We start from the raw sequence: 24,398 nt of genomic DNA, 5'->3' as shown, positions 1-24,398 counted from the left end.
TCTTGGTCTCCCTCTACGATTTTTACCCTCCACGCTGCCCTCCAATGCTAAATTTGTGATCCATTGATGCCTCAGAACTTGTCCTATCAACCGGTCCCTTCTTCTTGTCAAGTTGTGCCACAAACTCTTCTTCTCCCCAATTCTATTCAATACCTCCTCATTAGTTATGTGATCTACCCATCTAATCTTCAGCATTCTTCTCTAGCACCACATTTCGAAAGCTTCTATTCTGTTCTTGTCCAAACTGGTTATCGTCCATGTTTCACTTCCACACATGGCTACACTCCATACAAATACCTTCAGATACGACTTCCTGACACTTAAATCTATACTCGATGTTAACAAATTTCTCTTCTTCAGAAACGATTTCCTTGCCATTGCCAGTCCACATTTTATATCCTCTCTACTTCGACCATCATCAGTTATTTTGCTCTCCAAATAGCGTAACTCGGATATTTTGCTCCCCGTTTGAGCCTAGTTGAGAAATTAATAAAATAAATGTAGAAATTTGACGGGCCCAGTCTTTAATCACACATTTGGACAAAGAACGTTTTTATATTAAACTTTTATTGGAAAACAACCGTCAAAACACACACAAATTTCAAATTCATAGTGAACCAATGCAGCAGTAAATTATTTTAGCCGTAGGTTGCCGTGGATGTGACACGGGGAGAAGGTAGGGCAGTGAGCCCTCCCCCACTGGAAAACAGACAAAAGACCAGCTGGCTGGGAGTGGGACCAGCCGGCCCTCCCCGTCCGCGTCCGGGGTTCGAGCCCCGTTTGTCTGTTCTCACGCCATTCACTGCGCACTAGAGGCGTGTAAGAGAGGCAGGCGGCTGCGCGGAACGCCTTTTTGTCCTTGGCGACGTGGTTGTGGTTCAAGTAGAGTACAGCGCCTGTCTACCAAATAATCCTAAAAACGAGTGGAGAATTTTTAAGTTGTCAGAACGTGTACGATATTTTCAGCTCAGTAGTTAAGAAAAATATTATTTCTGAGGAAACTGGGAACAAACACAGCAAGCAACCAGGTTAATGGATCATCTGTGCATAGACTGCGAATTTTTTCAAGAAAAAAAGAGCAAACGGGCCCTCAAGTGCTCTATTATACTTAGAAATATTATTTTAGTTTCGATGTATCAATAAATCTCCCACTCGATATTACTGAAAGACTCGAATTCCCACGAGCAAAACAGCTTCAAACGTCTGATTATTTTACCAATGATACATTGTGTTAAGTATTTCACGTTAAGCATGTAAGCGAAAAAAGTATAAAAAAAGATTTGAAAATATGTTTAAAGTTTGTTGGAAGTCGCTAAGTGCTCTTTCTCAAATACTGAATTAATATAGTCGTGGTATATGCGCGCCATAAAAACGTTATGCAGTTTCTAACTTTAAGAATTGTCCTACTGTATTAAACTGTCTTATTGACGTAAGGATTATTCCTCTCTTATTGAGCGTTTTATAGATTTTTAAATTCGGTCAATAATTATATGAAATACTGAAATTAAAAAATAAAAATCCGCTGGAAGCCTAATCGATACGCACTTGCAATTGCGAATGTGCACCGTACACTGGGTTAACCATCTAGTAGATTACATTATGCGTGTGACTGATGTTTGACTCCCCCGAAACATTTTTCCGTTGTTGCCCGTTTTATCTTTTGTGAAGTCTATCGTCGTAACATGTCTGCAGCCGATTTCTTGCCTATATGTTTGTTTAGCCCTTTCCGTAGGGCCTGAAGTTTGGTAATGAAGTACATCGACAGAAAAAGTGGACGTTTATTTCCCGCAAGCGAACTGAAAGCAGGTGATATGATATACTGTGTGTTTTAAGTATAATTCTGCAAAGGAAGCTATCAGTTTCCAGCGAGTAATACATAAATAATTCAGTGCGGTTTCAAATGTGACACTTAGCGTTTTTTAATGCAACAAATAGCAGTTTGCTTTAAAAATTTGGCACTATGGGACTTAACATCTGAGTTCATCAGTCCCTTAGACTTCGAAGTAGTGCAGGTGCCCGTGAGGTCATATCGATCATAGATTGAGAATGCCAGTGCATCTCGTTGGATAGTCAAGTAATATATTTTTAATATTTAGACAATTACATAGATCAAATAGCGAAGCTGGAATGGTTACAGAGCTAAAATATGCCTTAGAGTAGAATTTAGTGCACACGCTTACGCTCCGATTGCGAGATATGCAATTGCTCTCACCGAACACTCCTTGAACCTGTATGCACAGCGCCCATAATCTTTCTCTGGGCCTTGACCGGCGAGAAAACGCATGTTACATGTGACCTGACTCCTGTCTATGCCATCTGAGACGATGAGAACTTATGTCTGGCTACAACGAAGCTTGAGTACGTGACAACACTAAATAAATAAGGAAAAAATTATAACCGTGGAACCGGCCTTGGTGGCCGAGCGGTTCTAAGCACTTCAGTCCGGAACCGCGCGACTGCTAAGGTTACAGGTTCGAATCTTGGCTCGGGCATGGATGTGTGAGATGTCCTTAGGTTAGTTAGGTTTAAGTAGTTCTAAGTTCTAGGGGACTGATGACCGCAGATTTTAAGTCCCATAGTGCTCAGAGCCATTTTTCTAACCGTGGAAGAGCTATTTTTTGTCTTATATCCGACGTATCATTGAAACACCACGTATTACGACACGTGCTGATTCTACACAATGAGACATACCTTCACTTATGTCTCCTGTTTGCTGCAGTTTGACCTTCAAAACTGTGCGGTACAAGTAACGCGGAAACCCATAATATACCACAAACCAAGATATGGAAACTTAAATTCTCAGCAAGTGGTAGTAGAAAAAAGAATGAGTGTTTTTCTGCGGAATTACACGCGTATATTCCCTGCCTACTGAGATATTTAAGCAGCTATTTTTTTTAAAACAGGTTTACGTGTTTTTGATCTCACCGTTCGACAGCTGTAAAAAATGAATATTGACGTAATGACGCACGTTAATGTCTATGGTTAATCATTTTGTGAAATTACTTGGCAAATGTACTAAACATGAAGAAAAATCTGCCGACACAACACATTTTTACGAATGTTGCTAACAAGGGTACCTCCCCATCGCACCCCCCTCAGATTTAGTTATAAGTTGGCACAGTGGATAGGCCTTGAAAAACTGAACACAGATCAATCGAGAAAATAGGAAGACGTTGTATGGAACTATGAAAAAAATAAGCAAAATATACAAACTGACAATTCCATCCGCATGATAAGCAATATCAAGGATAGTGTGACCTCAGGATCGCCGTGGTCCCGTGGTTAGCGTGCGCAGCTGCGGAACAAAAGGTCCTTGGTTCAAGTCTTCCCCCGAGTGAAAATTTTACTTTCTTTATTTTCGCAAAGTTATGATCTGTCCGTTCCTTCATTGACATCTCTGTTCACTTTAGTGTCTGTGTTTTGCGACCGCATCGCAAAACCGTGCGATTAGTAGTCGAAAGGACGTGCCTCTCCAATGGGAAACGAAAACATTTGATCGCAAGGTCATAGGTCAACCGATTCCTCCACAGGGAAACACATCTGACATATTCTATATGACACTGGCGACGGCATATGCGTCACATGACAGGAATATGTTGTCGACCCACCTAACTTGCACACTTGGCAAATGGGTAAAAAGATTCTTGTACCTTGCCCGATTTAGGTTTTCTTGTGGATGTGATAATCACTCCCAAAAAGTGATGAAAACATAAGAGTTTGTCACATAAACTAAAAATAAAAAATTAAAGTTTTCACTCGAGGTAAGACTTGAACCTAGGACCTCTCGTTCCGCAGCTGCTCTCGCTAACCACGGGACCACGGCGCGCCTAGACACACATTGGCCTTGATGTTTCCTATCTTCGCATGGACTACTCAGTTTGTATATTTTACTAATTTTTTTCATAGTTCCACACAACTTCTTCCTGTTTTCTCGATTGATCTGTGTTCAGTTTTTCAAGGCCTATCCACTGTGCCAACTTATAACTAAATCTGAGGGGGGTGCGATGGGGAGTAAGTAAATGTCTAATTAAATGTCTAAATGTAAGTAAATGTCTAATTAGACTGAAACTGCCTTTGCTGGCAAAGGCAACACATTTTAGAGTTTCTCCGAAACGTTGACCTGCAAACATTAACTAGTTTTCTCCCCATACTCCTCTGGAACACACTCAGAAAAGTTGTAATAGATTCAAAATTTCACAATCAGCAGAAAAAAAAGTTGCGTTGTTGTGAAGTGAAATATTTTTCTCGTCACGTAGCGTCACTCGGCGACGACTTTTTTTTTCGTCTGTCAAACCGTTTATGAAGTATTAAATGTAGCGTGCCACACCAGACGTACGGAACCTGTTGGGACGATTCGCGCATCTCGTGTCCTACTTCAGGATTGGCGTGGCTCGCACAGTAAGGCTGTGTTTGCGCTGGCTGTTGATCGAATGGTGATCGCACCGGAAACCGGAAACGCCCCGGGCAGATGCGCCAGATAGACACCTCGGTTTCCCATGGAAACAAAAGGCCACGCGCAACAGGCAGCCCGCACGCGCAGAGGGCGTTGACTTACCAATCCATACAGTGTAACATGTGTCTCTGTACTAACAAGGGGAGGCCGCCAATTGTGAAATTCAGATTCGATTCATACTGCGCATAATAAAAGCTCATGGCCAGAGGTGTAATGTGGCAAAGTACCAAGATGCACTTCTCAGCCGTTGTCGAGAAAATCGACAGTTAAAACAAACCGTTGAGGTGAAATACTCTCGACGATTAATAGTTTCCTACAGCGTCGTGGCGCAGCGGTAAGCGCTCGGGTTCGTAATCCGAAGGGCGCCGGATCGAATCTCGCGCCATGCAATTTTTTTTATTATTAGTTTTTTGTAATTCATATATATATATATATATATATATATATATATATATATATATATATATATATATGTTATAAGTTGCGCTAGGGACCGCATCTACCTTCTTTCGAAGTTAGCAGGCAACTACGCTGTTATGCAGCGGCTCGTTTCGGCCCATTCAACGTCTGTCCTTCAAGTGTAACGAGCGAGTATGGGAGTTTGTATTTCATACCTGCCACAGCGAATTTGTGTTCGTGGGGTCTCTATTCTAATTCGAACGTTTGACTTACGCTATACGTATTCGTTTCGGAATATCGTTTCTACATCTTCCGTTAACTATACGTGGTTAACATTATGAAGACAATTAAGAACATTTCTGAAATACAACGTTGTTTGCGGAAAACATAATGATGTTCGAAGTCGCCAGTTTTTCCACGACAAACGACTTTCAACAGCTTATTACATGCATAATTGTTGCAACTGATTGCCGGGAATTATATGTGTGTGTGTGTGTGTGTGTGTGTGTGTGTATACACATTTCAATTACAAAAAACAAATACTAAAAAAAAAAAGTTGCATGGTGCGAGATTCGATTCGGCGACCTTCGGATTACGAACCCGAGCGCCTACCGCTGCGCCACGACGCTGTGAAAAGTTATTAATCGTAGAGAGTATTTCACGGCAACGGTTACTTTTAACTGTCGATTTTCTCGACAACGGCTGAGAAGTGCATCTTGGTGCTTTGCCACATTACACCTCTGGCCATGAGCTTCTATTATGCGCAGTGTGAATCGAATCTGAATTTCACAATTGGCGGCCTCCCCTTGTAAGCGTAACCTGAGGCTATGCACGTCTCGATTAACACCTTGAACTTCCGAAAAAAGGAAAGAAAACTGTTCACAAGGCATGTACAGTAGAGTAATAGGCTTTCATATAGACTTACGAAATAAACAAAGATTACAGCAGAAGACCGAAATACCAACGAGATCAGAAGTCAGAACCTGAAGAGGTTCTTGGAGCGTGAAGTACTGTATTGTGGGAAGGATGTACTGGACGTAGCGCAGATAAGGCCTAAGTGCACAAAAACGGTCATGATATTGTTGTTATTCATTCTTAGACACTTCGCAACATAGCTGTGCACAAAACCGTTAATCCATTGATCGTTGCCGGCCAGTGTGGCCGAGCGGTTGTAGGCGCTTCAGCCTGGAACCGCGCAGGTTCGAATCCTGCCTCGGGCATGGATGTGTGTGATGTCCTTAGGTTAGTTAGGTTTAGGTAGTTCTAAGTTCTAGGGCACTGATGACCACAGTTGTTAAGTCCCATAGTGCTCAGAGCCATTTTTTTGAACCATTGATCATTAATTATCGAAATTAACGTTTCGAGTAACGGATTATCTTTTACGTTAAATTTAGAACATGTTAACGGGCTCTTTAACTTTTGTTAACTTTGAGTCCGTTAATTGTTAATTGAGTACCTACTATTTGTGACAAAAATGACGCCGCGGCGCCCGCGGAAATCATGTTTTGGCGAAATCGGGTCATGTAGGGGTGTGGCTATGCCGTAATACGCACGATTGAGGTAAACAATCCAGTGCGAGCGAGGAGAACTGGATGTTAGCTGTTGGTTGTTTGTTTACTGACTTCGGATTAAGTACTACTTTTTGTTAGTGGGTTGACTGTTTATATTAAATTACGAAGTCAAATCCTAGCTGTAACAACGATTTAAAAAGAAGCCTAGTAGTAAGATCTGTATGAAATAGAGCCCAGAGCCGAGTTAGAATGTGGTTGGATGTGAAATCAAAAGATTCAGTCAACAATGCGGTATTTCGTGGGGATTAAATATGATGATCCTTTACCCTCAAGTTCTGCAGTCAAACGGGTTTTTCCTGTGGGCAAAGACATTTTGTCTCGTAATCGAGCCTCGCTCTCGGATGGAAACTTTCAACGTATTGATCTTCATGAAGGAAAATATGCACCTTATGTCAGATACCATCTGATTCTCCAGTGTTTTCATTCTCCCGTGATTTAACATTGACAAATATATAATTATAAATTTAAGTGATGAAACTGTTTTTTTATTTGTCTTAGATGTGCTGCCTAAACTTCCGCAAACAAAATGTTTTTGCTTAAGCAACGGTAATACTTTAGATTCAGTTGCTTGTTTCACTACACCCACAATGTAAAGTTTACTATTACTTGGTAACGGTTAACTTCCGATAAATCTCCTGGAAAGAAACGCTTTAACGATTAACGAAGTTCACGTTTTTGTTAACGGATTAAGACTTAGCTGCGGAATTTAATCCTTTTAATTAACGTTTTCCAGTTATAGTCTGGAGTATGTCGAAACTTTGTTCATAACAATGGAGGATAAGAATGTTTCTTAGCGAGAAAAATGAGGATACGTGACAAAAAAAAAGAGTGAATTCTTGGAGACACCACGCTGACAGCGGCGAAATACAGCCTGCAGCCTCGATAATGTGTTTCTTCAGGCACGCCGTATCCACGTGTAGAAACTCGATGGTTAGATTCGTTACGGCTGCCAATTTTGCAGGGATGATGATTGTTAAGTTTCACCCTCTGTTCCAGATAGTACCACGTGTTTTCTGTGGGGTTAAGACGGGCTGATCTAGCGGGCCAGTGTGGCTGCGGTAGGGTGCGTGATTAGATTAGATTAGATTTACTTTCATTCCAATTGATCCGTAGTGAGGAGGTCCTACAGGATGTAGAACATGTCAGGAAAACAACAATACATGACAAATATTTAAAACTAAAACAAATAAGCTGATCTACCACTCCACAGGTCCCAAGTGGCATGGCCGTCATTTACACCATTTTACAAATACTAATGCATTGAATTTAAAATAAAAAAGCTTTTTGTTTATTTATAACGTAGTAAACGTGTAATACAATTACTAAATACTGATTTACAATGAACACATTACTGCACTGAAATTGTGCAGAAGTTTTGTATATATATATAATCAGTTGGTTCTACTGAGAAATTGATCAATGGAGTAGAAGGAGTTGGCCACCAACAAATCCTTTAGGCTTCTCTTAAACTGAATTTCATTGGTTGTTAAGTTTTTTATGGCTGCTGGCAAGTTATTGAAAATGTGCCTTCCTGAATAATGCACACCTTTTTGTACAAGACTAAGTGACGTTAAATCCTTGTGAAGTTTATTCTTATTTCTGGTATTGATTTCATGAATTGAGCTGTTGGTTTGAAAAAGTGATATATATTTTAGTGACAAATTTCATGAAGGAATAAATACAGGGTGATTCAAAAAGAATACCACAACTTTCAAAATGCGTATTTAATGAAAAAAACATAATATAACCTTCTGTTATACATGATTACAAAGAGTATTTAAAAAGGTTTTTTTCACTCAAAAACAAGTTCAGAGATGTTCAATATGGCCCCCTCCAGACACTCGAGCAATATCAACCCGATACTCCAACTCGTTCCACACTCTCTGTAGCATATCAGGCGTAACAGTTTGGATAGCTGCTGTTATTTCTCGTTTCAAATCATCAATGGTGGCTGGGAGAGGTGGCCGAAACACCATATCCTTAACATACCCCCATAAGAAAAAATCGCAGGGGGTAAGATCAGGGCTTCTTCGAGGCCAATGATGAAGTGCTCTGTCACGGGCTGCCTGGCGGCCGATCCATCGCCTCTGGTAGTTGACGTTCAGGTTTCATAACTAACCTTTTTCGTAGGACTCTCCATACAGTTGATTGTGGAATTTGCAACCCTCTGCTAGCTCTGCGAGTCGATTTTCCTGGGCTGCGAACAAATGCTTGCTGGATGCGTGCTACATTTTCATCACTCGTTCTCGGCCGTCCAGAACTTTTCCCTTTGCACAAACACCCATTCTCTGTAAACTGTTTATACCAACGTTTAATACACCACCTATCAGGAGGTTTAACACCATACTTCGTTCGAAATGCACGCTGAACAACTGTCGTCGATTCACTTCTGCCGTACTCAATAACACAAAAAGCTTTCTGTTGAGCGGTCGCCATCTTAGCATCAACTGACGCTGACGCCTAGTCAACAGCGCCTCAAGCGAACAAATGTACAACTAAATGAAACTTTATAGCTCCCTTAATTCGCCGACAGATAGTGCTTAGCTCTGCCTTTTGTCGTTGCAGAGTTTTAAATTCCTAAGGTTGTGGTATTTTTTTTGATTCACCCTGTATATAAAATGACCTTGTGAATAACATCGGAAGTTCACTGTGGCTTTTTGAGGATGAAGCTGTAGTACATAGAGAGGTTGTAACAATGGAAAACTGTACTGAAATGCAGGAGGATCTGCAGCGAATTGACGCATGGTGCAGGGAATGGCAATTGAATGTCAATGTAGACAAATGTAATGTGCTGAGAATACATAGAAAGAAAGATGCCTTATCATCTAGCTACAATATAGCAGGTCAGCAACTGGAAGCAGTTAATTCCATAAATTATCTGGGAGTACGGATTAGGAGTGATTTAAAATGGACTGACCATATAAAATTAATCGTCGGTAAAGCAGATGCCACACTGAGATTCATTGGAAGAATCCTAAGGAAATGCAGCCCGAAAATAAAGGAAGTAGGTTACAGTACACTTGTTCGCCCTTTGCTTGAATACTGCTCAGCAGTGTGGGATCCGTACCCTTTAGGGTTAGTAGAAGAGATAGAGAAGATCCAACGGAGAGCAGCGCGCTTCGTTACAGGATCATTTAGTAATCGCGAAAGCGTTACGGAGGTGATAGATAAACTCCAGTGGAAGACTTTGCAGGAGAGACGCTCAGTAGCTCGGTACGGGCTTTTGTTGAAGTTTCGAGAACATACCTTCACCGAGGAGTCAAGCAGTATATTGGCCCCCCTCTTACGTATATCTCGCGAAGAGACCATGTGGATAAAATCAGAGAGATTAGAGCCCACACAGAGGCATACCGACAATCTTTCTTTCGACGAACAATACAAGACTGGAATAGAAGGGAGAACCGATAGAGGTACTCAAAGTACACTCCGCCACATACCGTCAGGTGGCTTACGGAGTATGGATGTAGATGTAGATGGCTTAGACCGATATTACAGTGTCAAATTTCTTTGTCCAATATCTTTTTCAAAGAAATTTGATGGTGTGATAGGGGACTTTGTCAAATGTCGTCAAATATTTGATCAAATCTAGGGCCTCGCTGTAGATTTGATCAAAGAAGTCGCTTGTCTTCTGTTCACTCTAGTGTGGCATGTTACCACGTGGAGCGCTAGCATCGCTGAAGCGTTCTGTCGTCTGTCGTGTTTTTTTTTTATAAACATTGCCAGTAAATACAATTGGTGTGTGCCGACAACTACAAAATTAATAGAGATGGATGAAGCTGATGTGCTTTACAACGTGAGGCACCCTGAATACACAAATAAATTAAGAAGTTGGAGACCTAACCTAACCTCGCCCTCTCATGTAGCAAGGAATCGGAGTGTTACAGTGAGCCTGACTTATACAGATATAGCAGTTCTTAAGCGAGTATTGTGCTTTGTGATACGAGGATACACTTCACTGAGCACTTACTGAAATGTATGCTTATCCATTCTTAAGTAACTGATGTACGACTTGACGTCCTCAACTATAAGCTCACGTAACAATTTTTGTCGAATGCCTTTATCGTGTCGTCGTAAAACCCACGACTGCAGCCACCCCTCCCCCCCCCCCCCCCTTTCTCTTCCGCATGTGCACACAGTGCAATTGTGGTACACGCAACTGCTGTGGTTAATAACAAGTAGTTGTTGTCAGCCATCTTGAACTTTGACGAAAAATATGACAGTGTAATACCCCTTTTTTGCGCCGCGTCAAAGAGCTTTGCTAAATATATTAGACGAATATTTGATCACATCTTTGATCAAATCTTTGACAAAGAAATTTGATAGTGTGATACCGGCCTGAGGTAAGCGGTACAGCGTCACGTGATTGCGTGGTAGCTGTTCTGCACTATGTACAGCGCTCCACAGTAAGCAGTGTGTTGTTTTAGGGCGTGACTAATGTTTTCCCCGGTGAGCTTCTAATGTTCCGTGTATTCCTCAAAGTTCGTCGGCGACGTATAGCGACGATTCGCTGTGGTGACTTTTATTTGCACGCGGTGTACGTAGTGGAGTTTCCAGTAGCGTACCCGCATTAGCCTGACTGTTCTGTTTCGTCGGGTGTGATCATTCGCCGCCTTTGTGCCCAGTTACGAATGACGCCCGCTTTCTCACTCGCTGCCCGCTTTGTTTCTCAACTGCCCAGTTCTCTCGGTCTACTGTCAACTTGCCTTGTTTTGCCTTGCCTGACCAGCCATAACACTCTTCGGTGGATTAACCTCCAACAACAGAAAAGTCTTCGGTGGATTAACCTCCAACAACAGAAAAGTGTGTGCAGCTCCTGCTTCAGACAGAAAGGAAGTGGCAACACCGCATTAATGTCGGATTGAACGCAGGATTTTGCAAAACTCGCACTTCTACTGAAATTAATGAATTCGAACTAACAAATTTATTGACACATAGCACGGATTCAGAAAATATCGTTCTTGTGAAACACAACAATCCGCAGGTCGTGGTCGTGCGGTAGCGTTCTCGCTTCCCGCGCCCGGGTTCCCGGGTTCGATTCAGGGCGGGGTCAGGAATTTTCTGTGCCTCGTGATGACTGGGTGTTGTGTGCTGTCCTTAGATTAGTTAGGTTTAAGTAGTTCTAAGTTCTAGGGGACTGATGACCATAGATGTTAGGTCCCATAGTGCTCAGAGCCATTTTTTTGAAACACAACTAACTCTTTATACTCATGAAGTAATAAGTGCTATCGACAGGGGATGTCAAATTGATTCCATATTTTTAGATTTCCAGAAGGCTTTCGACACCGTTCTTCACAAGCGTCTTCTAACCAAACTGCGTCCCTATGGAATATCTCCTCAGTTGTGCGACTGGATTCGTGATTTCCTGTCAGAAAGGTCACAGTTCGTAATAACAGACGGTAAGTCATCGAGTAAAACAGAAGTAATATCCGGCGCTCCCCAAGGAAGTGTTATAGGCCCTCTATTGTTCCTAATCTATATTAACGACATAGGAGAGTAGCCGTCTTAGATTGTTTGCAGATGCTGTCATTTACCGTCTTGTAAAGTCATCAGATGATCAAAACGACTTGAAAAATGATTTAGATAAGATATCTGTATGGTGCGAAAAGTGGCATTTGACCCTGAATAATGAAAAGTGTGAAATTACTCACACGATTACTAAAAGAAATCAGCTAAATTTCGATTACACGATAAGTCACACAAATCCGAAGGCTGTAAGTTAAATTAAATACTTAGGGATTACAATTACAAATAACCTAAATTGGAACGATCACATAGACAATATTGTGGGTAGAGCAAACCAAAGACTGCGATTCATTGGCAGAACACTTAGAAGGTGCAACAGGTCCACTAAAGAGACTGCTTACACCACGCTTGTCCGCCCTATTCTGGAGTATTGCTGTGCGGTGTGGGATCCGCATCAGGTGGGACTGACGGATGACATCGAAAAAGTACAAAGAAGGACAGCTCGTTTTGTATTATCGCGAAATAGGGGAGATAGTGTCACGGACATGATATGTGAATTGGAGTGGCAATCATTAAAGCAAAGGCGTTTTTCGTTGCGACGGGATCTTCTCATGACATTTCAATCACCAGTTTTCTCCTCCGATTGCGAAAACATTCTGTTGGCACCCACCTACATAGGGAGAAATGATCATCGCGATAAAATATCAGAAATCAGGGCTCGCACAGAAAAACGTAAGTGATCGTTTTTCCAGCGTGCCGTTCGAGAGCGGAACGGTAGAGAGACAGCATGAAGGTGATTCGTTCAGCCCTCTGCCAGGAACTTTATTGTGAAGAGCAGAGTAATCACGTAGATGTAGATGAAACTATTATCGTGTTAGAGTGACTTTAAAAAACGCTCAAAAACCGCCCTTACGTAATTTCCTATCAAGAATCCGTTTAATCCACTTGTGGAACAACTGACTTAGATAAAGATTGCACTAGTATGTCCGTCTAGAGGGAGAAATTGTGCAGTCAGCGCATGCAAACATAATACACTCCTGGAAATGGAAAAAAGAACACATTGACACCGGTGTGTCAGACCCACCATACTTGCTCCGGACACTGCGAGAGGGCTGTACAAGCAATGATCACACGCACGGCACAGCGGACACACCAGGAACCGCGGTGTTGGCCGTCGAATGGCGCTAGCTGCGCAGCATTTGTGCACCGCCGCCGTCAGTGTCAGCCAGTTTGCCGTGGCATACGGAGCTCCATCGCAGTCTTTAACACTGGTAGCATGCCGCGACAGCGTGGACGTGAACCGTATGTGCAGTTGACGGACTTTGAGCGAGGGCGTATAGCGGGCATGCGGGAGGCCGGGTGGACGTACCAACGAATTGCTCAACACGTGGGGCGTGAGGTCTCCACAGTACATCGATGTTGTCGCCAGTGGTCGGCGGAAGGTGCACGTGCCCGTCGACCTGGGACCGGACCGCAGCGACGCACGGATGCACGCCAAGACCGTAGGATCCTACGCAGTGCCGTAGGGGACCGTACCGCCACTTCCCAGCAAGTTAGGGACACTGTTCCTCCTGGGGTATCGGCGAGGACCATTCGCAACCGTCTCCATGAAGCTGGGCTACGGTCCCGCACACCGTTAGGCCGTCTTCCGCTCACGCCCCAACATCGTGCAGCCCGCCTCCAGTGGTGTCGCGACAGGCGTGAATGGAGGGACGAATGGAGAGGTGTGGTCTTCAGCGATGAGAGTCGCTTCTGCCTTGGTGCCAATGATGGTCGTATGCGTGTTTGGCGCCGTGCAGGTGAGCGCCACAATCAGGACTGCATACGACCGAGGCACACAGGGCCAACACCCGGCATCATGGTGTGGGCAGCGATCTCCTACACTGGCCGTACACCACTGGTGATCGTCGAGGGGACACTGAATAGTGCACGGTACATCCAAACCGTCATCGAACCCATCGTTCTACCATTCCTAGACCGGCAAGGGAACCTGCTGTTCCAACAGGACAATGCACGTCCGCATGTATCCCGTGCCACCCAACGTGCTCTAGAAGGTGTAAGTCAACTACCCTGGCCAGCAAGATCTCCGGATCTGTCCCCCATTGAGCATGTTTGGGACTGGATGAAGCGTCGTCTCACGCGGTCTGCACGTCCAGCACGAACGCTGAGGCGCCAGGTGGAAATGGCATGGCAAGCCGTTCCACAGGACTACATCCAGCATCTCTACGATCTCCATGGGAGAATAGCAGCCTGCATTGCTGCGAAAGGTGGATATACACTGTACTAGTGCCGACATTGTGCATGCTCTGTTGCCTGTGTCTATGTGCCTGTGGTTCTGTCAGTGTGATCATGTGATGTATCTGACCCCAGGAATGTGTCAATAAAGTTTCCCCTTCCTGGGACAATGAATTCACGGTGTTCTTATTTCAATTTCCAGGAGTGTAATTGTTCATCGGCTGTTTGATGAGGGTCAAACGATAAAATCTCCTGGCATCCAAGCCTCCTGATCTTTCTATCTCCCTGTGATTTTTGCCTGTGGCACACGTTGTAGTTAGTTGTATCAGACTGGAAGAGATACACCATTTTGTTCATAACGCCATTGCCGAAATCTCCCAAGCAGAACTGCTGCGCTTGCCATAATTTGGTGAATCAGCACAGAGCTGTAATGTCTACGGTAGCCATTTTTAGCACCTTGTGAAAATAGTAGTTGTCGTATTCATTAATCGAGGTTACTTACTTCGTATCAGACTACTTCAGTTGGTTGGGTGGGTGGGGAGGCCGGGAGGTTAAAAACTGCAGAGGGAGATCAAGGCTTGACGCCAAGAAGCTGAGTCAAATGAATGCAGCTTGTAGTATTTACGGAGAGATGATGAGGCTAGCTTGGAGAGATGCTTGAAAGACGACGACGACGACCACGCTTCATTAAATAGAAATAATACTATCACTTCCACATATTAGCAGATCTCATTTTATTGGTAGGTTGATAAAAAAGTGCAGGAAGTTTACTAAGAGGCTGCTTCTAGAACGTTGTAGGAAAGTTTCATTAACTTATATTATCGTAGTAGTGTATTGTTGGAAGCCGGCCGTTGTGGTCGAGCGGTTCTAGGCGATTCAGTCTAGAACCGCGCTGCTGCTACGGTCGCAGGTTCGAATCCTGCCTCGGGCATGGATGTGTGTAATGTCCTTAGGTTAGTTAGGTTTCAGTAGTTCTAAGTCTAGGGAACTGATGACTTCAGATGTTAAGTCCCGTAGTGCTAAGAGCCATTTTTTTGGTATTGTTGGATAATGTAAAACTGCAATTTTTTAAAAAAGCCGATTCTTTTGCGTTATTTATTTGCTTACTTTATACGTATTTGTATAGCCTTGCTGTGTCTGTTATGTGGCACTTCTGCATTGCTTTGTTTTGTTTCTCGCGTCTGGTATTCTTTCGTTACGCGCCTGCTATTATTAGTTCTTTGCTGCAGGTGTCCGAACTAAGCGTTCTTACACCACTAGTACACTTTGTGTGATTAAAAACCTAAATATAAGGACAAACAAATATTTACCGTATAGATATAAAAAAACCACACACAACATGACAAATTATAGATCATTACAGAAAACAGATTCAGCAAGTTGTCTTAAACAATGCAAGGCTTGCAAGAACTGTTAATGCTTTGTTTTTTTGACAACATGCGACTTTATCATAAAAAAGTTTCTTGCTATGCTTTATGAGTTGCCAACTTACATGAATCTATGGTTAAAGATATAGTATTTTTCGTCAGCCTTTTTTTACGTAATAACGTTTCCAACTTAGGACGTTTATGCTTGTTTCGGTCGTATATGTCATATGTGGATATTGACGACTTTTGTCTGTAGGCCGAAAAATGTCTTTTGTCGTCGGTTTCTTGTTTTATTTCGTATGTAGCATGTTTTGTCGTCACATTTTGTCGTGTTTCGATTAGTTAAGTTTTTGCTACTTTATCATGTTTAGTTACGTTGTCTCGAGCGTGCCTTGTTTTGTTTTGTTCCGAGCACGTATCGTTTCGGGTGGCGTATGTTTTGTTTCGAGTGTTTTGTCTTCTTTTGGGTGCGTGTTTCTCATATGCAATGGCCCCCGTTGAAGCTGTTAGTCGGGAGCTCTGTGAAATGCGGTGTAGATACATGATACGGTCCAGTGATCGATGTTCTCTATTGCTCTCGGTCCTGTGAGATTGCGAAGCATAGCATAGTTGCAGAGTCTGTGGAGCGCATGTTTGTTGCGCGGCTAGTATAATACCCCGCCGGGCGGCCACCAGAGGCGCTGGCTCCGCGGCGCGGCGGCGCGCGTCTTCTGTCTCCGGCGCGCGCGGGCCAGTCTCGTTGTGGCAGTGTCCGCGAGTGCTTCGTCCCGTCCGCTCTGGCAGGCCATGTTCCCGACGTCGCCGGCGCGCACGAGACGGTCCAGAGCGAGCGAAAGCAGCCAGCATGGATGACCCGCACAATGGCGTCGTGCTCATCAAATGTGAGTGTGCGTAGTGCGTGCTCTCTCCTTGCGGGAACCGAGTGTACAGTCCAGTTAGTAGTGCGAGGGGATCGGCGCAGAAACCTAGGAGGATGTCGGCGTGGAGATGGGCTGTGAGGGTCGCCGAGCGAAGGGGAAGAAAAAAAGTACAGCAGGCGCGCCTTCAGAAACTCTCAGCAAAGGCATTGCTCGAGAGCGGGGGCGGACGGCTTTGCCAACCTGTTGGTGCTGCGGCGTTGTGTGGTGGGAGCATGACGCTCAGACCTGTAATAGTAGGCTACTTGTTGAAGTCTGGCGTAGACGCCTTCTTCTGTCCTTCCCGTTATAAGAACAAATACAAGCTAGTGTTCTTTCTAAGCGATAGACTTTCGTTGGAAATCCCTCCGTATAAATGTGCATCATCAATTGAAACTAAAAGTACTATCCAGTAACAATTTATTTCCACCATCCGTTTAAGAGTATTAGATCATAGTGAGGTAGATCTGTGTTATTAATAAGACATGTATTAATTTTATGTACGCCTTTTGGTAGCCTTTGGCGCTGTTTCCAGTGACATGAACGATCTTTAGGGTGGCAGTTTAACTCTTCGAAATGTGTAATGGAAATAAAAACCAAATCGTGGGTAGGTACAGTAGCTTGTAGTTTCAGTTCAGTTTCGTGATATTCACTGTGAAGCCTAATCATGTAGCTCATGTCAACCCGTAGCTTTGTGTTTGAAACAATGGAAACGCATTGTTGTGAAAGAAAATAGCACAGTTGAGTAGAGTGTCACATAGTGGGATCAAGACTAAGTAGCTCTACAGTTACGTAGCCAGTTAAAATGCAGTAAATAATTCCTTCGCATGTGTATCGGAACGTAGCTAATTAGTTCTCATCGTTTGTACGGAGGTCTCTGGGTTTACTCTGAGCAGTAGTATAATTTGTCCTTTACGCCGCACATCCAACGATATGTTCCTTGTGCTCCTAATTGATGTCATCGTAATAGCTGATTTGGTTCACAGATGAGTTATCTGTGAACCATTCTCATTTTCCACGATAATCTGTGTTGTTAGGACTCTATCCTTTACCCGAGATTTTATCAGACACACACACACACTGTGTACTGCTTTACGTTCAGTAACGCCCGACAAAAGGCTGTATGGTCTTTCTTTGGGAAATTGTTCATTGCAGTGTTTTTACATTTCATTTGCCTGAATACATGGTGTGAATAATCGTATTTAATGTTGACAATTCTTACTTGTCACGTATTTGTCATTCAGCTCTTTCAATCTGGGGATAGACATTAGTTTTCACGTTTGTACTCTTTCTCCTCCCTCCCTACGCCCTTTCACCTTGTTCCGTAAAGCACTGAGATGATGAGGCAGAAGGGGAAAAATACAACATTTTTTCTCTCCTTCATGCTACGAAGTGCAGCAATTTGACTGCGCATTTGTTGTGTAAACTGGACTCCGATCTGCGATTTCTTTTAGTACTCACTAGTCTTTTCTTCAGATTTCCTCAAATAAACAAGTCATTGTTTGTGTTGTGATGGCAGTAAATGAAGGCATGTGTGTGTTGTTTGCTGTTTTATGCGTAACGATCAGTATGGACTTTCTTCACGTTTTGACAAATTTGTTAGGATGTACCGTTTTTGCCCGTTTACTGTTAGTTTTATGAATATTCGCTCTGTGTGTAGGTTTACTTCGTCCAGTTTGGGTCGTCGGATTCTGTTGTTGGCGTAGTTTCCAGTGTATTTAGGGTTAAGATTTCTGTGTGTCACTTCCGCCCCCCTCCCCTATTTCGATCATTCACTCAAAATTAAGACCTCTTCCAGATTTTTAGAATAGTTACGTCGTAGGCAGCGTGTTGCAAGTCGCAGTCTGTCTTTTCTACAGTCCCTCCATCCTCCTCTTCCTGTTGTATTTTTCGTGGCTTATATATGATGTGCAGGGTGATTCATTGATGATATTACAAACTTTCAGGAATGGTGGTCCGGAAACGACTCACTCGAAAGTTACAAACGAAAAGCATTCAGATAACCTCCGACAGTGAACCCCTTCTGGTGCAAGCTCTTTGTGTTCCATATTTTGGGAGGAAGTAGGATGGACCTAAACAAGAACAAAAAGTCTACGAAAACATGGGCTTTAAAATGAATACATTAAAAGCTATGCGCACTTGTTCATCTTCGTTACTGTGAAACACCTCTCTTCTGCTGAACAAGTGCTTGTAGCCCTGAAGGTATGCATTTTAGAGCCCACATTTAATAGGCAATTGTTTCTTGTTTTGATCCCCCCAAAACATGGGAAGCAAAGAGCTTGCCGTAAAAGAGGTCCTGTCAGAGGTATTGAAACGATTTTCGCTTATAAACTTCCGAACCGGTCATTTCCAGACCGTCATCCCTGAGAGTCTGTGACATATTCTACCGAATCAATATGCATCAAAGTTATTCTGAGAGGTGTGTCTACTGTCTGCTGCTGGTTTTCCTGAATTTACTTTAATCGTTTAGTTTCGTAAGAAAAAGTGCGTTAAATATATCCCGAACGTAGACATTAGGCTACGCTACAGATAAATTTCTTAATACATTCTTTATTTCACATTGACATTCATTGCATCCACGTACTCGCAACCAGAATGTTATGTTGCAATCTAACCTAGACCTGTGGCTACGCGATAGATCAACCAGTGTCACAACAACCAAGATACCTGAGGGGGTGGGGGTGGGGAGGCGCTAGTATATTCTGGCTTATTAAGAAGTAAACTGTACCGGTTTAACAGATATCTTTTAAAATATTGGAGCGATTGGTTTCCGGCGTTGTATAGCCATTTTCCTGAGGTGCCCGCAGACTATTGTTGCCGTTCGAAGTCGGTACAGTCTGTTGCTGTCGCGCTCCTGCCGAGCCGGATTGCAGAAGCGGCAGTGAGCGCGGCGTGGCGTTACGTAACCAGACTTCCACATTAAGCAGGCAGAGGGGGAGGACTGGGTGAAGGCCGGCGGCCGGAAGAGAAATAATGCGTCGAGGGCGGCGTACAGCGGCCGCCACAAGCCGCTACACCACCACCTGGCGCTCCCACGCAGCCCTCCTCTCGGGGAAGCGGGCGAGATTGTCGCCACTGTATTATGAGACCGCGTTTTGTTTGTGCGTTGAGTTCCCGCGACTCTCTTGTGTAACAGTTTCGCTACGCTAAACTGCTTCTGTTGGTCTAGACCTCTTCCAGAAGCCGCTTTTCTTATTGTGATTTCCGTTGCCTGACTATCATAGCGCGAAGTGTTCCTCTGACCCCACAATAAAAAAAAAGGGGGGGGGGGAACTTCGTGAGCGCGTTGTGTGTCGCCTTCAGCGTAGTAGAGTTCTTCTAAGACTCTGGAATTCCCTTCAGTAGGACCGAATCAGACCTCCATCTGATCAAATTTATAATTGCCTGCCTTTTCGATAATCGCATAAGGCGAATATCGTGATGTTACCCTCTGAAATTGTCGCTGTCGATTTCCTGCCCCCACCGTACCCGAGCTTGTTGTCCCTAGTGACTTCGTCGTAGACGTGAAGCTGGCTGTGGTCAAGTACTAATACCGTGACTAACGAATGAATTTGTTTCTGACTGCCACCAATCTCTAACGAATGAATTTGTTTCTGACCAAATACATTACTACACGTTTAGATCGTGTTTTTTTTTCTCTTCATGGGGTGTTTATTACACGCGTATGAAAACAAATGTTGTTGAAAATATCCAGAGTTAATTTTTCGGTGTGTTTTTTTTTTTTTTTTTTTTTTTTTTTTTTTTTAGACAGCTCACTGGTTGCAATGGATTTTATAGTCGAATTGACCATCGTTTCGATTCCTAAACTAAGGGCGTATTCATCAGAATTTATATAACCTAAATAAGGGGGACTGTGTATAATGTTATGAGGAAGTCGCTCGTTGTGACAAAATGGGAAGGTGGAGATAATGTTAGGTAATTAGTGGGACGTTCTGACGTTATAATATCGATATGAGCCCAAAATAGCAGCAGACGACACTTTTTCAGTGACGTTTCGTAACTACTATGTAACTCAGTACATACGTACTTATAAACACATTTCTATTAGTTTAATTATTTCATCCAAGTCTGCCTGGATTTTAAATGAAAAACTAAATTTCTTCGCACATCAAATTGTGTTACTGAAAATACTTCATTAGCAAATATCGTTCCTTACGAGAGGGCATGCGATCTAGTCCCGTATTATATCACCAGTCATCATCCATTTCTCGGCATTCTCCAGTGATTTCAATATGAAAAGACTGAGGACACCCAGGAAATTTTTATGTATTTATTGAGGTTTGTTGTATATAGCGTACAACGTGCAGTCTTAGCAATAGTAGAAGTACAATAGAATAATTTGTTCTGAAATGAGATGCTGTTAATCTTCCTATGAATATACGGTAGATTCTATGAATGTAAAGATCAAACACTCAGTATTGTAAGTGCACAATGCATTCTCACAAAAACACTAAGATGATATTGTAAGTTAAACTAAACCAAGAAATATATTATGTGATAGTCTTCTGGAGAAGCGTAACTTCGTAACAAAACAGTTTTCCGCAATATAAATGGGTACAAGATCAATACCTTCGTGATATAGATTGTCAGTTACTGATCGTCGGACCGAAATGAGTCGTAGGGACACATAATAGCTGTTCTACGAGAAAAATTTCAGAGGGTGAATGGGAAGTAGTACACTAAAGCGTCAAAGATCCTAGTATAGGCATGCGTATTCAAATACAGATGCTTGTAAACAGGCTGAATACGCCGCTGACAACAAGTGTCTGGCGCAGTAGTTAGATCGGTTACTGCTGTTACAATGGCAGGTTATCGAGATTTGAGTTAAGTTGGAACGTGATATTATAGTCGGCGCAGGAGCGACGGCAAGCAGTGTCTCCGAGGTACCGATGAAGCAGGGATTTTCCCGTACGAGCATTTCACGAGTGTACCGTGAGTATCAAGAATCAGATAAAATCAACTCTCCGACATCGCTGCGACCGGAAAAAGATCCTGCAAAAACGGGAGCTGAAGAGAATAGCTGAACGTTACAGAGGTGCAACCCTTCCGCAGACTGTTGCAGATTTCAACGCTGGGCCATCAACGAGTGTCAGCTTGCGAACCATTCAACGAGACATCATCGATATCGGCTTTCGGAGCCGGAGGCCCACTCGTGTACCTTTGATGACTGCACAACACAAAGTTTACGCCTCGCCTAGGCCCGTCAACACCGACATTGGACTGTTGATGACTGGAAACATGTCTCGTTTCAAATTGTATCGAGCAAGACAACCTCATGAATCTTTCGACCCTGCATGTCAGCAGGGGACTGTTCAAGCTGGTGGAACGTGTGCAGTTGGAGTGACACGTCTCTTGACAGGTCACACGTACGTAAGCATCCCGTCTGATTAGATGCACCCCTTCATGTCCATTGTGCAATCCGACGGACTTGGGCAATTCCAGCACGACAATGCGACAACTCACACGTCCAGAATTGGTACAGAGGGGCTCCAGGAACATTCTTCTGAGTTTAAACACTTCCGCTGGCCACCAAGTTCCCCAGAAATGAACATTATTGAGCATGTCTCGGATGCCTTGCAATGTGCTGGCCAGGAGAGATCTCCGCGTCCTCGCACTCTTAACGGATTTATGGACACCCCTGCAGGATTTATGGTGTCACTTCTCTCCAGCACTACTTCAGTCATTAGTCGACTCCATGCCAAGTCCCTTGCGGCACTTCTGCTGGTTCGCGGAGGCCCTGCACGATATTAGACAGGTGTACCACTTTCTTTGGCTCTTGAGTGTAAAACGAAACTTCCTGTGAGTTTAAAACTGTGTGCCAGTCGGTACTCCAACCCGGAACATTTGCCTTTCGCGGGAAGTGATAAAGAACTGAGCTGCCAGGGCACGGTTCACGATCCATCCTCTCAGTTTACCTCTACCAGTACTTCATCTCCATACTGGAAACATGCCCCAGGCTGTGGCTAATCCATCTCTTCGCAGCATCCTTTCTTCCAGGGCTGCTAGTTCAGCAAGTTTCACAGGAGATCTCCTGTGAAGTTTAGAAGGTAGATCAGTTACTGGCGGCAGCAAAGCTTTAAGGACGCGTAGTTAGAACACTTAATTGCGAAAGGCAAAGGTCCAGGGTTCGATTCCCAGCCCGGAAGCTAATTTTAATCTGCCAGGAAATGTAATGTCATATTAGCATACACTTCGCTGCAGAGCGACGAACTCTTTGTGGAAAGTAGTAGCTATGCTGGAGTAACATGCGTTAGTAAGTGAAAGAACCGAAAGTAACAGCCGTTAAAACCGTTCACAGCTCGTTGACCGAAGGAGGAATGCGACGCTAGATCACGACACGGACTGTGGGACTGGGAAGTTCGTGACTCGGCTCGCTGACGCTGGCGGAAGTGGCTGCCTGTTGCCCGATAGCTGTGGTACCCATTCTCTGTCTCTCTCCTTCCCTCTTCCTTGCAGGAAAGTTCAGGTGTCTGGCAGTCTGAACGAAATTACTTTCACCAGTCAGGCTCAATCTGCAGTTGCAGCGAAAACCATTTTGTGGTGAAGAAGTAAGAGTTGTCATCACCGGATTTTACTCGTCCGAATTTCATTCCGTCCGGGGCAGCTTTCCACCTGTTGTTTCGATAGGATATTCATTTTGTGTTCCCTGTTCCATAAACTCTTACCTCGATCAGTAATCAGTTTCTCCGCGATACCGAGAGAGCGCGCAGTTGATAAGCCGGAGATCTAGAGGTTCAAATTCCAACAGGAAATCAAATAGTTCAAATGGCTCTAAGAACTATGGGACTTAGAGGTCATCAGGCCCCTAGACTTAGAACTACTTAAACTCAACTAACCTAAGGTCATCACACACATCCATGCCCAAGGCAGGATTCGAACCTGCGACCGTAGCAGCCGCGTGGTTCCGGACTGAACCGCCTAGAACCGCTCGTCCACAGCGGCCGGCTCCAACAGGTATGTCATGAGTTGTAACTTCCCACGGTTTCACTAATTTACCCCAAACAGCGAGCACTGTCTGTGCCTTCTTTTGTTCTTTCCAAAAAGAGCTAGGACGTAGCGTCAATTGTCCTCGGTGTTGGCAGAACATTAATTCTCCCGCCCCTTGAAAGTGTTTCCACGTACATGCAATACTTAGTGGAAAATATCGGCTGCTTCATGAGGCTGTTTCTGGATAATGCAGCATACAGAGAAGTCACAGTGGTAAAAATTATGGAGAAATGCAGTTATTGTATGAATAAACGATTGTAGAACAAAAGCTGTTAGTCGTCTCATATCTGGGAGTATGAGTGCGGTGGGATTTTAAAGTGGAACGAGCAAATAAAGCAAATTGCAGGAACGGTAGAACTGAGATGCAGCGGAAGAAACCTCAGGAAATGTAATCCACCTAAAAATGAGGTAGTGCACAAAACTCCCGTTACTCGTTTCAATGACTATTGATTGTCAATCGGGGACCGGCAGATTGGACTGAACTCTTTGTCACAGGTTCATTTAGTAAACGTGAAAGTGTCACGGAGACGGTCATCCAACACCAGTGGCAAACGCTAAAACAGAGGCTTTGTGCATCACGGTATTGTTTACTGTTAAAGTTCCTAGAGTGTACATTCCTGGAAGAGTCAACCATTGTGTTGCTTCCTCCTACGTACGTGTCGCGGAAAGCCCATGAAAATAGATATATTGGAGTTCACACGGACGCTTATCAGCAATCGTTCTTCCCACGGACCATTCGGCGACTGGAACAAGAATGAGAGGATGTGTCAGTGGTAACACCATGAGGTGGTTGGCGGAGTATCGACGCATTAAAGGAATGCGGAGAGGTCCCCTTTCTGCATCGGGGTTGATGAAAGTGATTTAGAAGTTCGAATTAACTGTCGAATTGAGGATTGGTACTGGTAGAGGCCGACGGCCAACTGCGCCGCAAATAGTTGAAGTTACTGTTGCCATGGCTGATAGTGCTGGACGCAGTGGGCGATTTCCAAGCTGCTGAACATTCCGTGATCCACCTTAAAAGTGCTGC

The 24,398-nt window shown here is 43.7% G+C and overlaps 1 protein-coding gene across 2 annotated transcripts in view; it reads left to right on the top strand.

Annotated features, from left to right (window-relative positions):
* LOC124605237 (rho guanine nucleotide exchange factor 10) overlaps positions 1–24,398 on the top strand; it is a 527,940-nt gene that overhangs the window by 179,649 nt on the left and 323,893 nt on the right. The window contains exon 1 of one of the 2 annotated variants that reach the window (XM_047136789.1): positions 16,254–16,369. The exons of the other annotated variant lie outside the window; for it this stretch is intronic. Within the exon in view, the coding sequence (XP_046992745.1) occupies positions 16,333–16,369 (37 nt within the window). The 5' untranslated portion in view covers positions 16,254–16,332. Of the gene's footprint in view, positions 1–16,253; positions 16,370–24,398 lie in introns of those variants that run through there. 2 annotated transcript variants of the gene reach the window in all.

This window comes from Schistocerca americana, chromosome 3 (assembly GCF_021461395.2).
Source record: "Schistocerca americana isolate TAMUIC-IGC-003095 chromosome 3, iqSchAmer2.1, whole genome shotgun sequence".
Lineage (NCBI taxonomy): Eukaryota > Metazoa > Arthropoda > Insecta > Orthoptera > Acrididae > Schistocerca > Schistocerca americana.
Note: the sequence above shows the minus strand (reverse complement) of the source record. Positions and strands in the feature narration are given on the sequence as shown.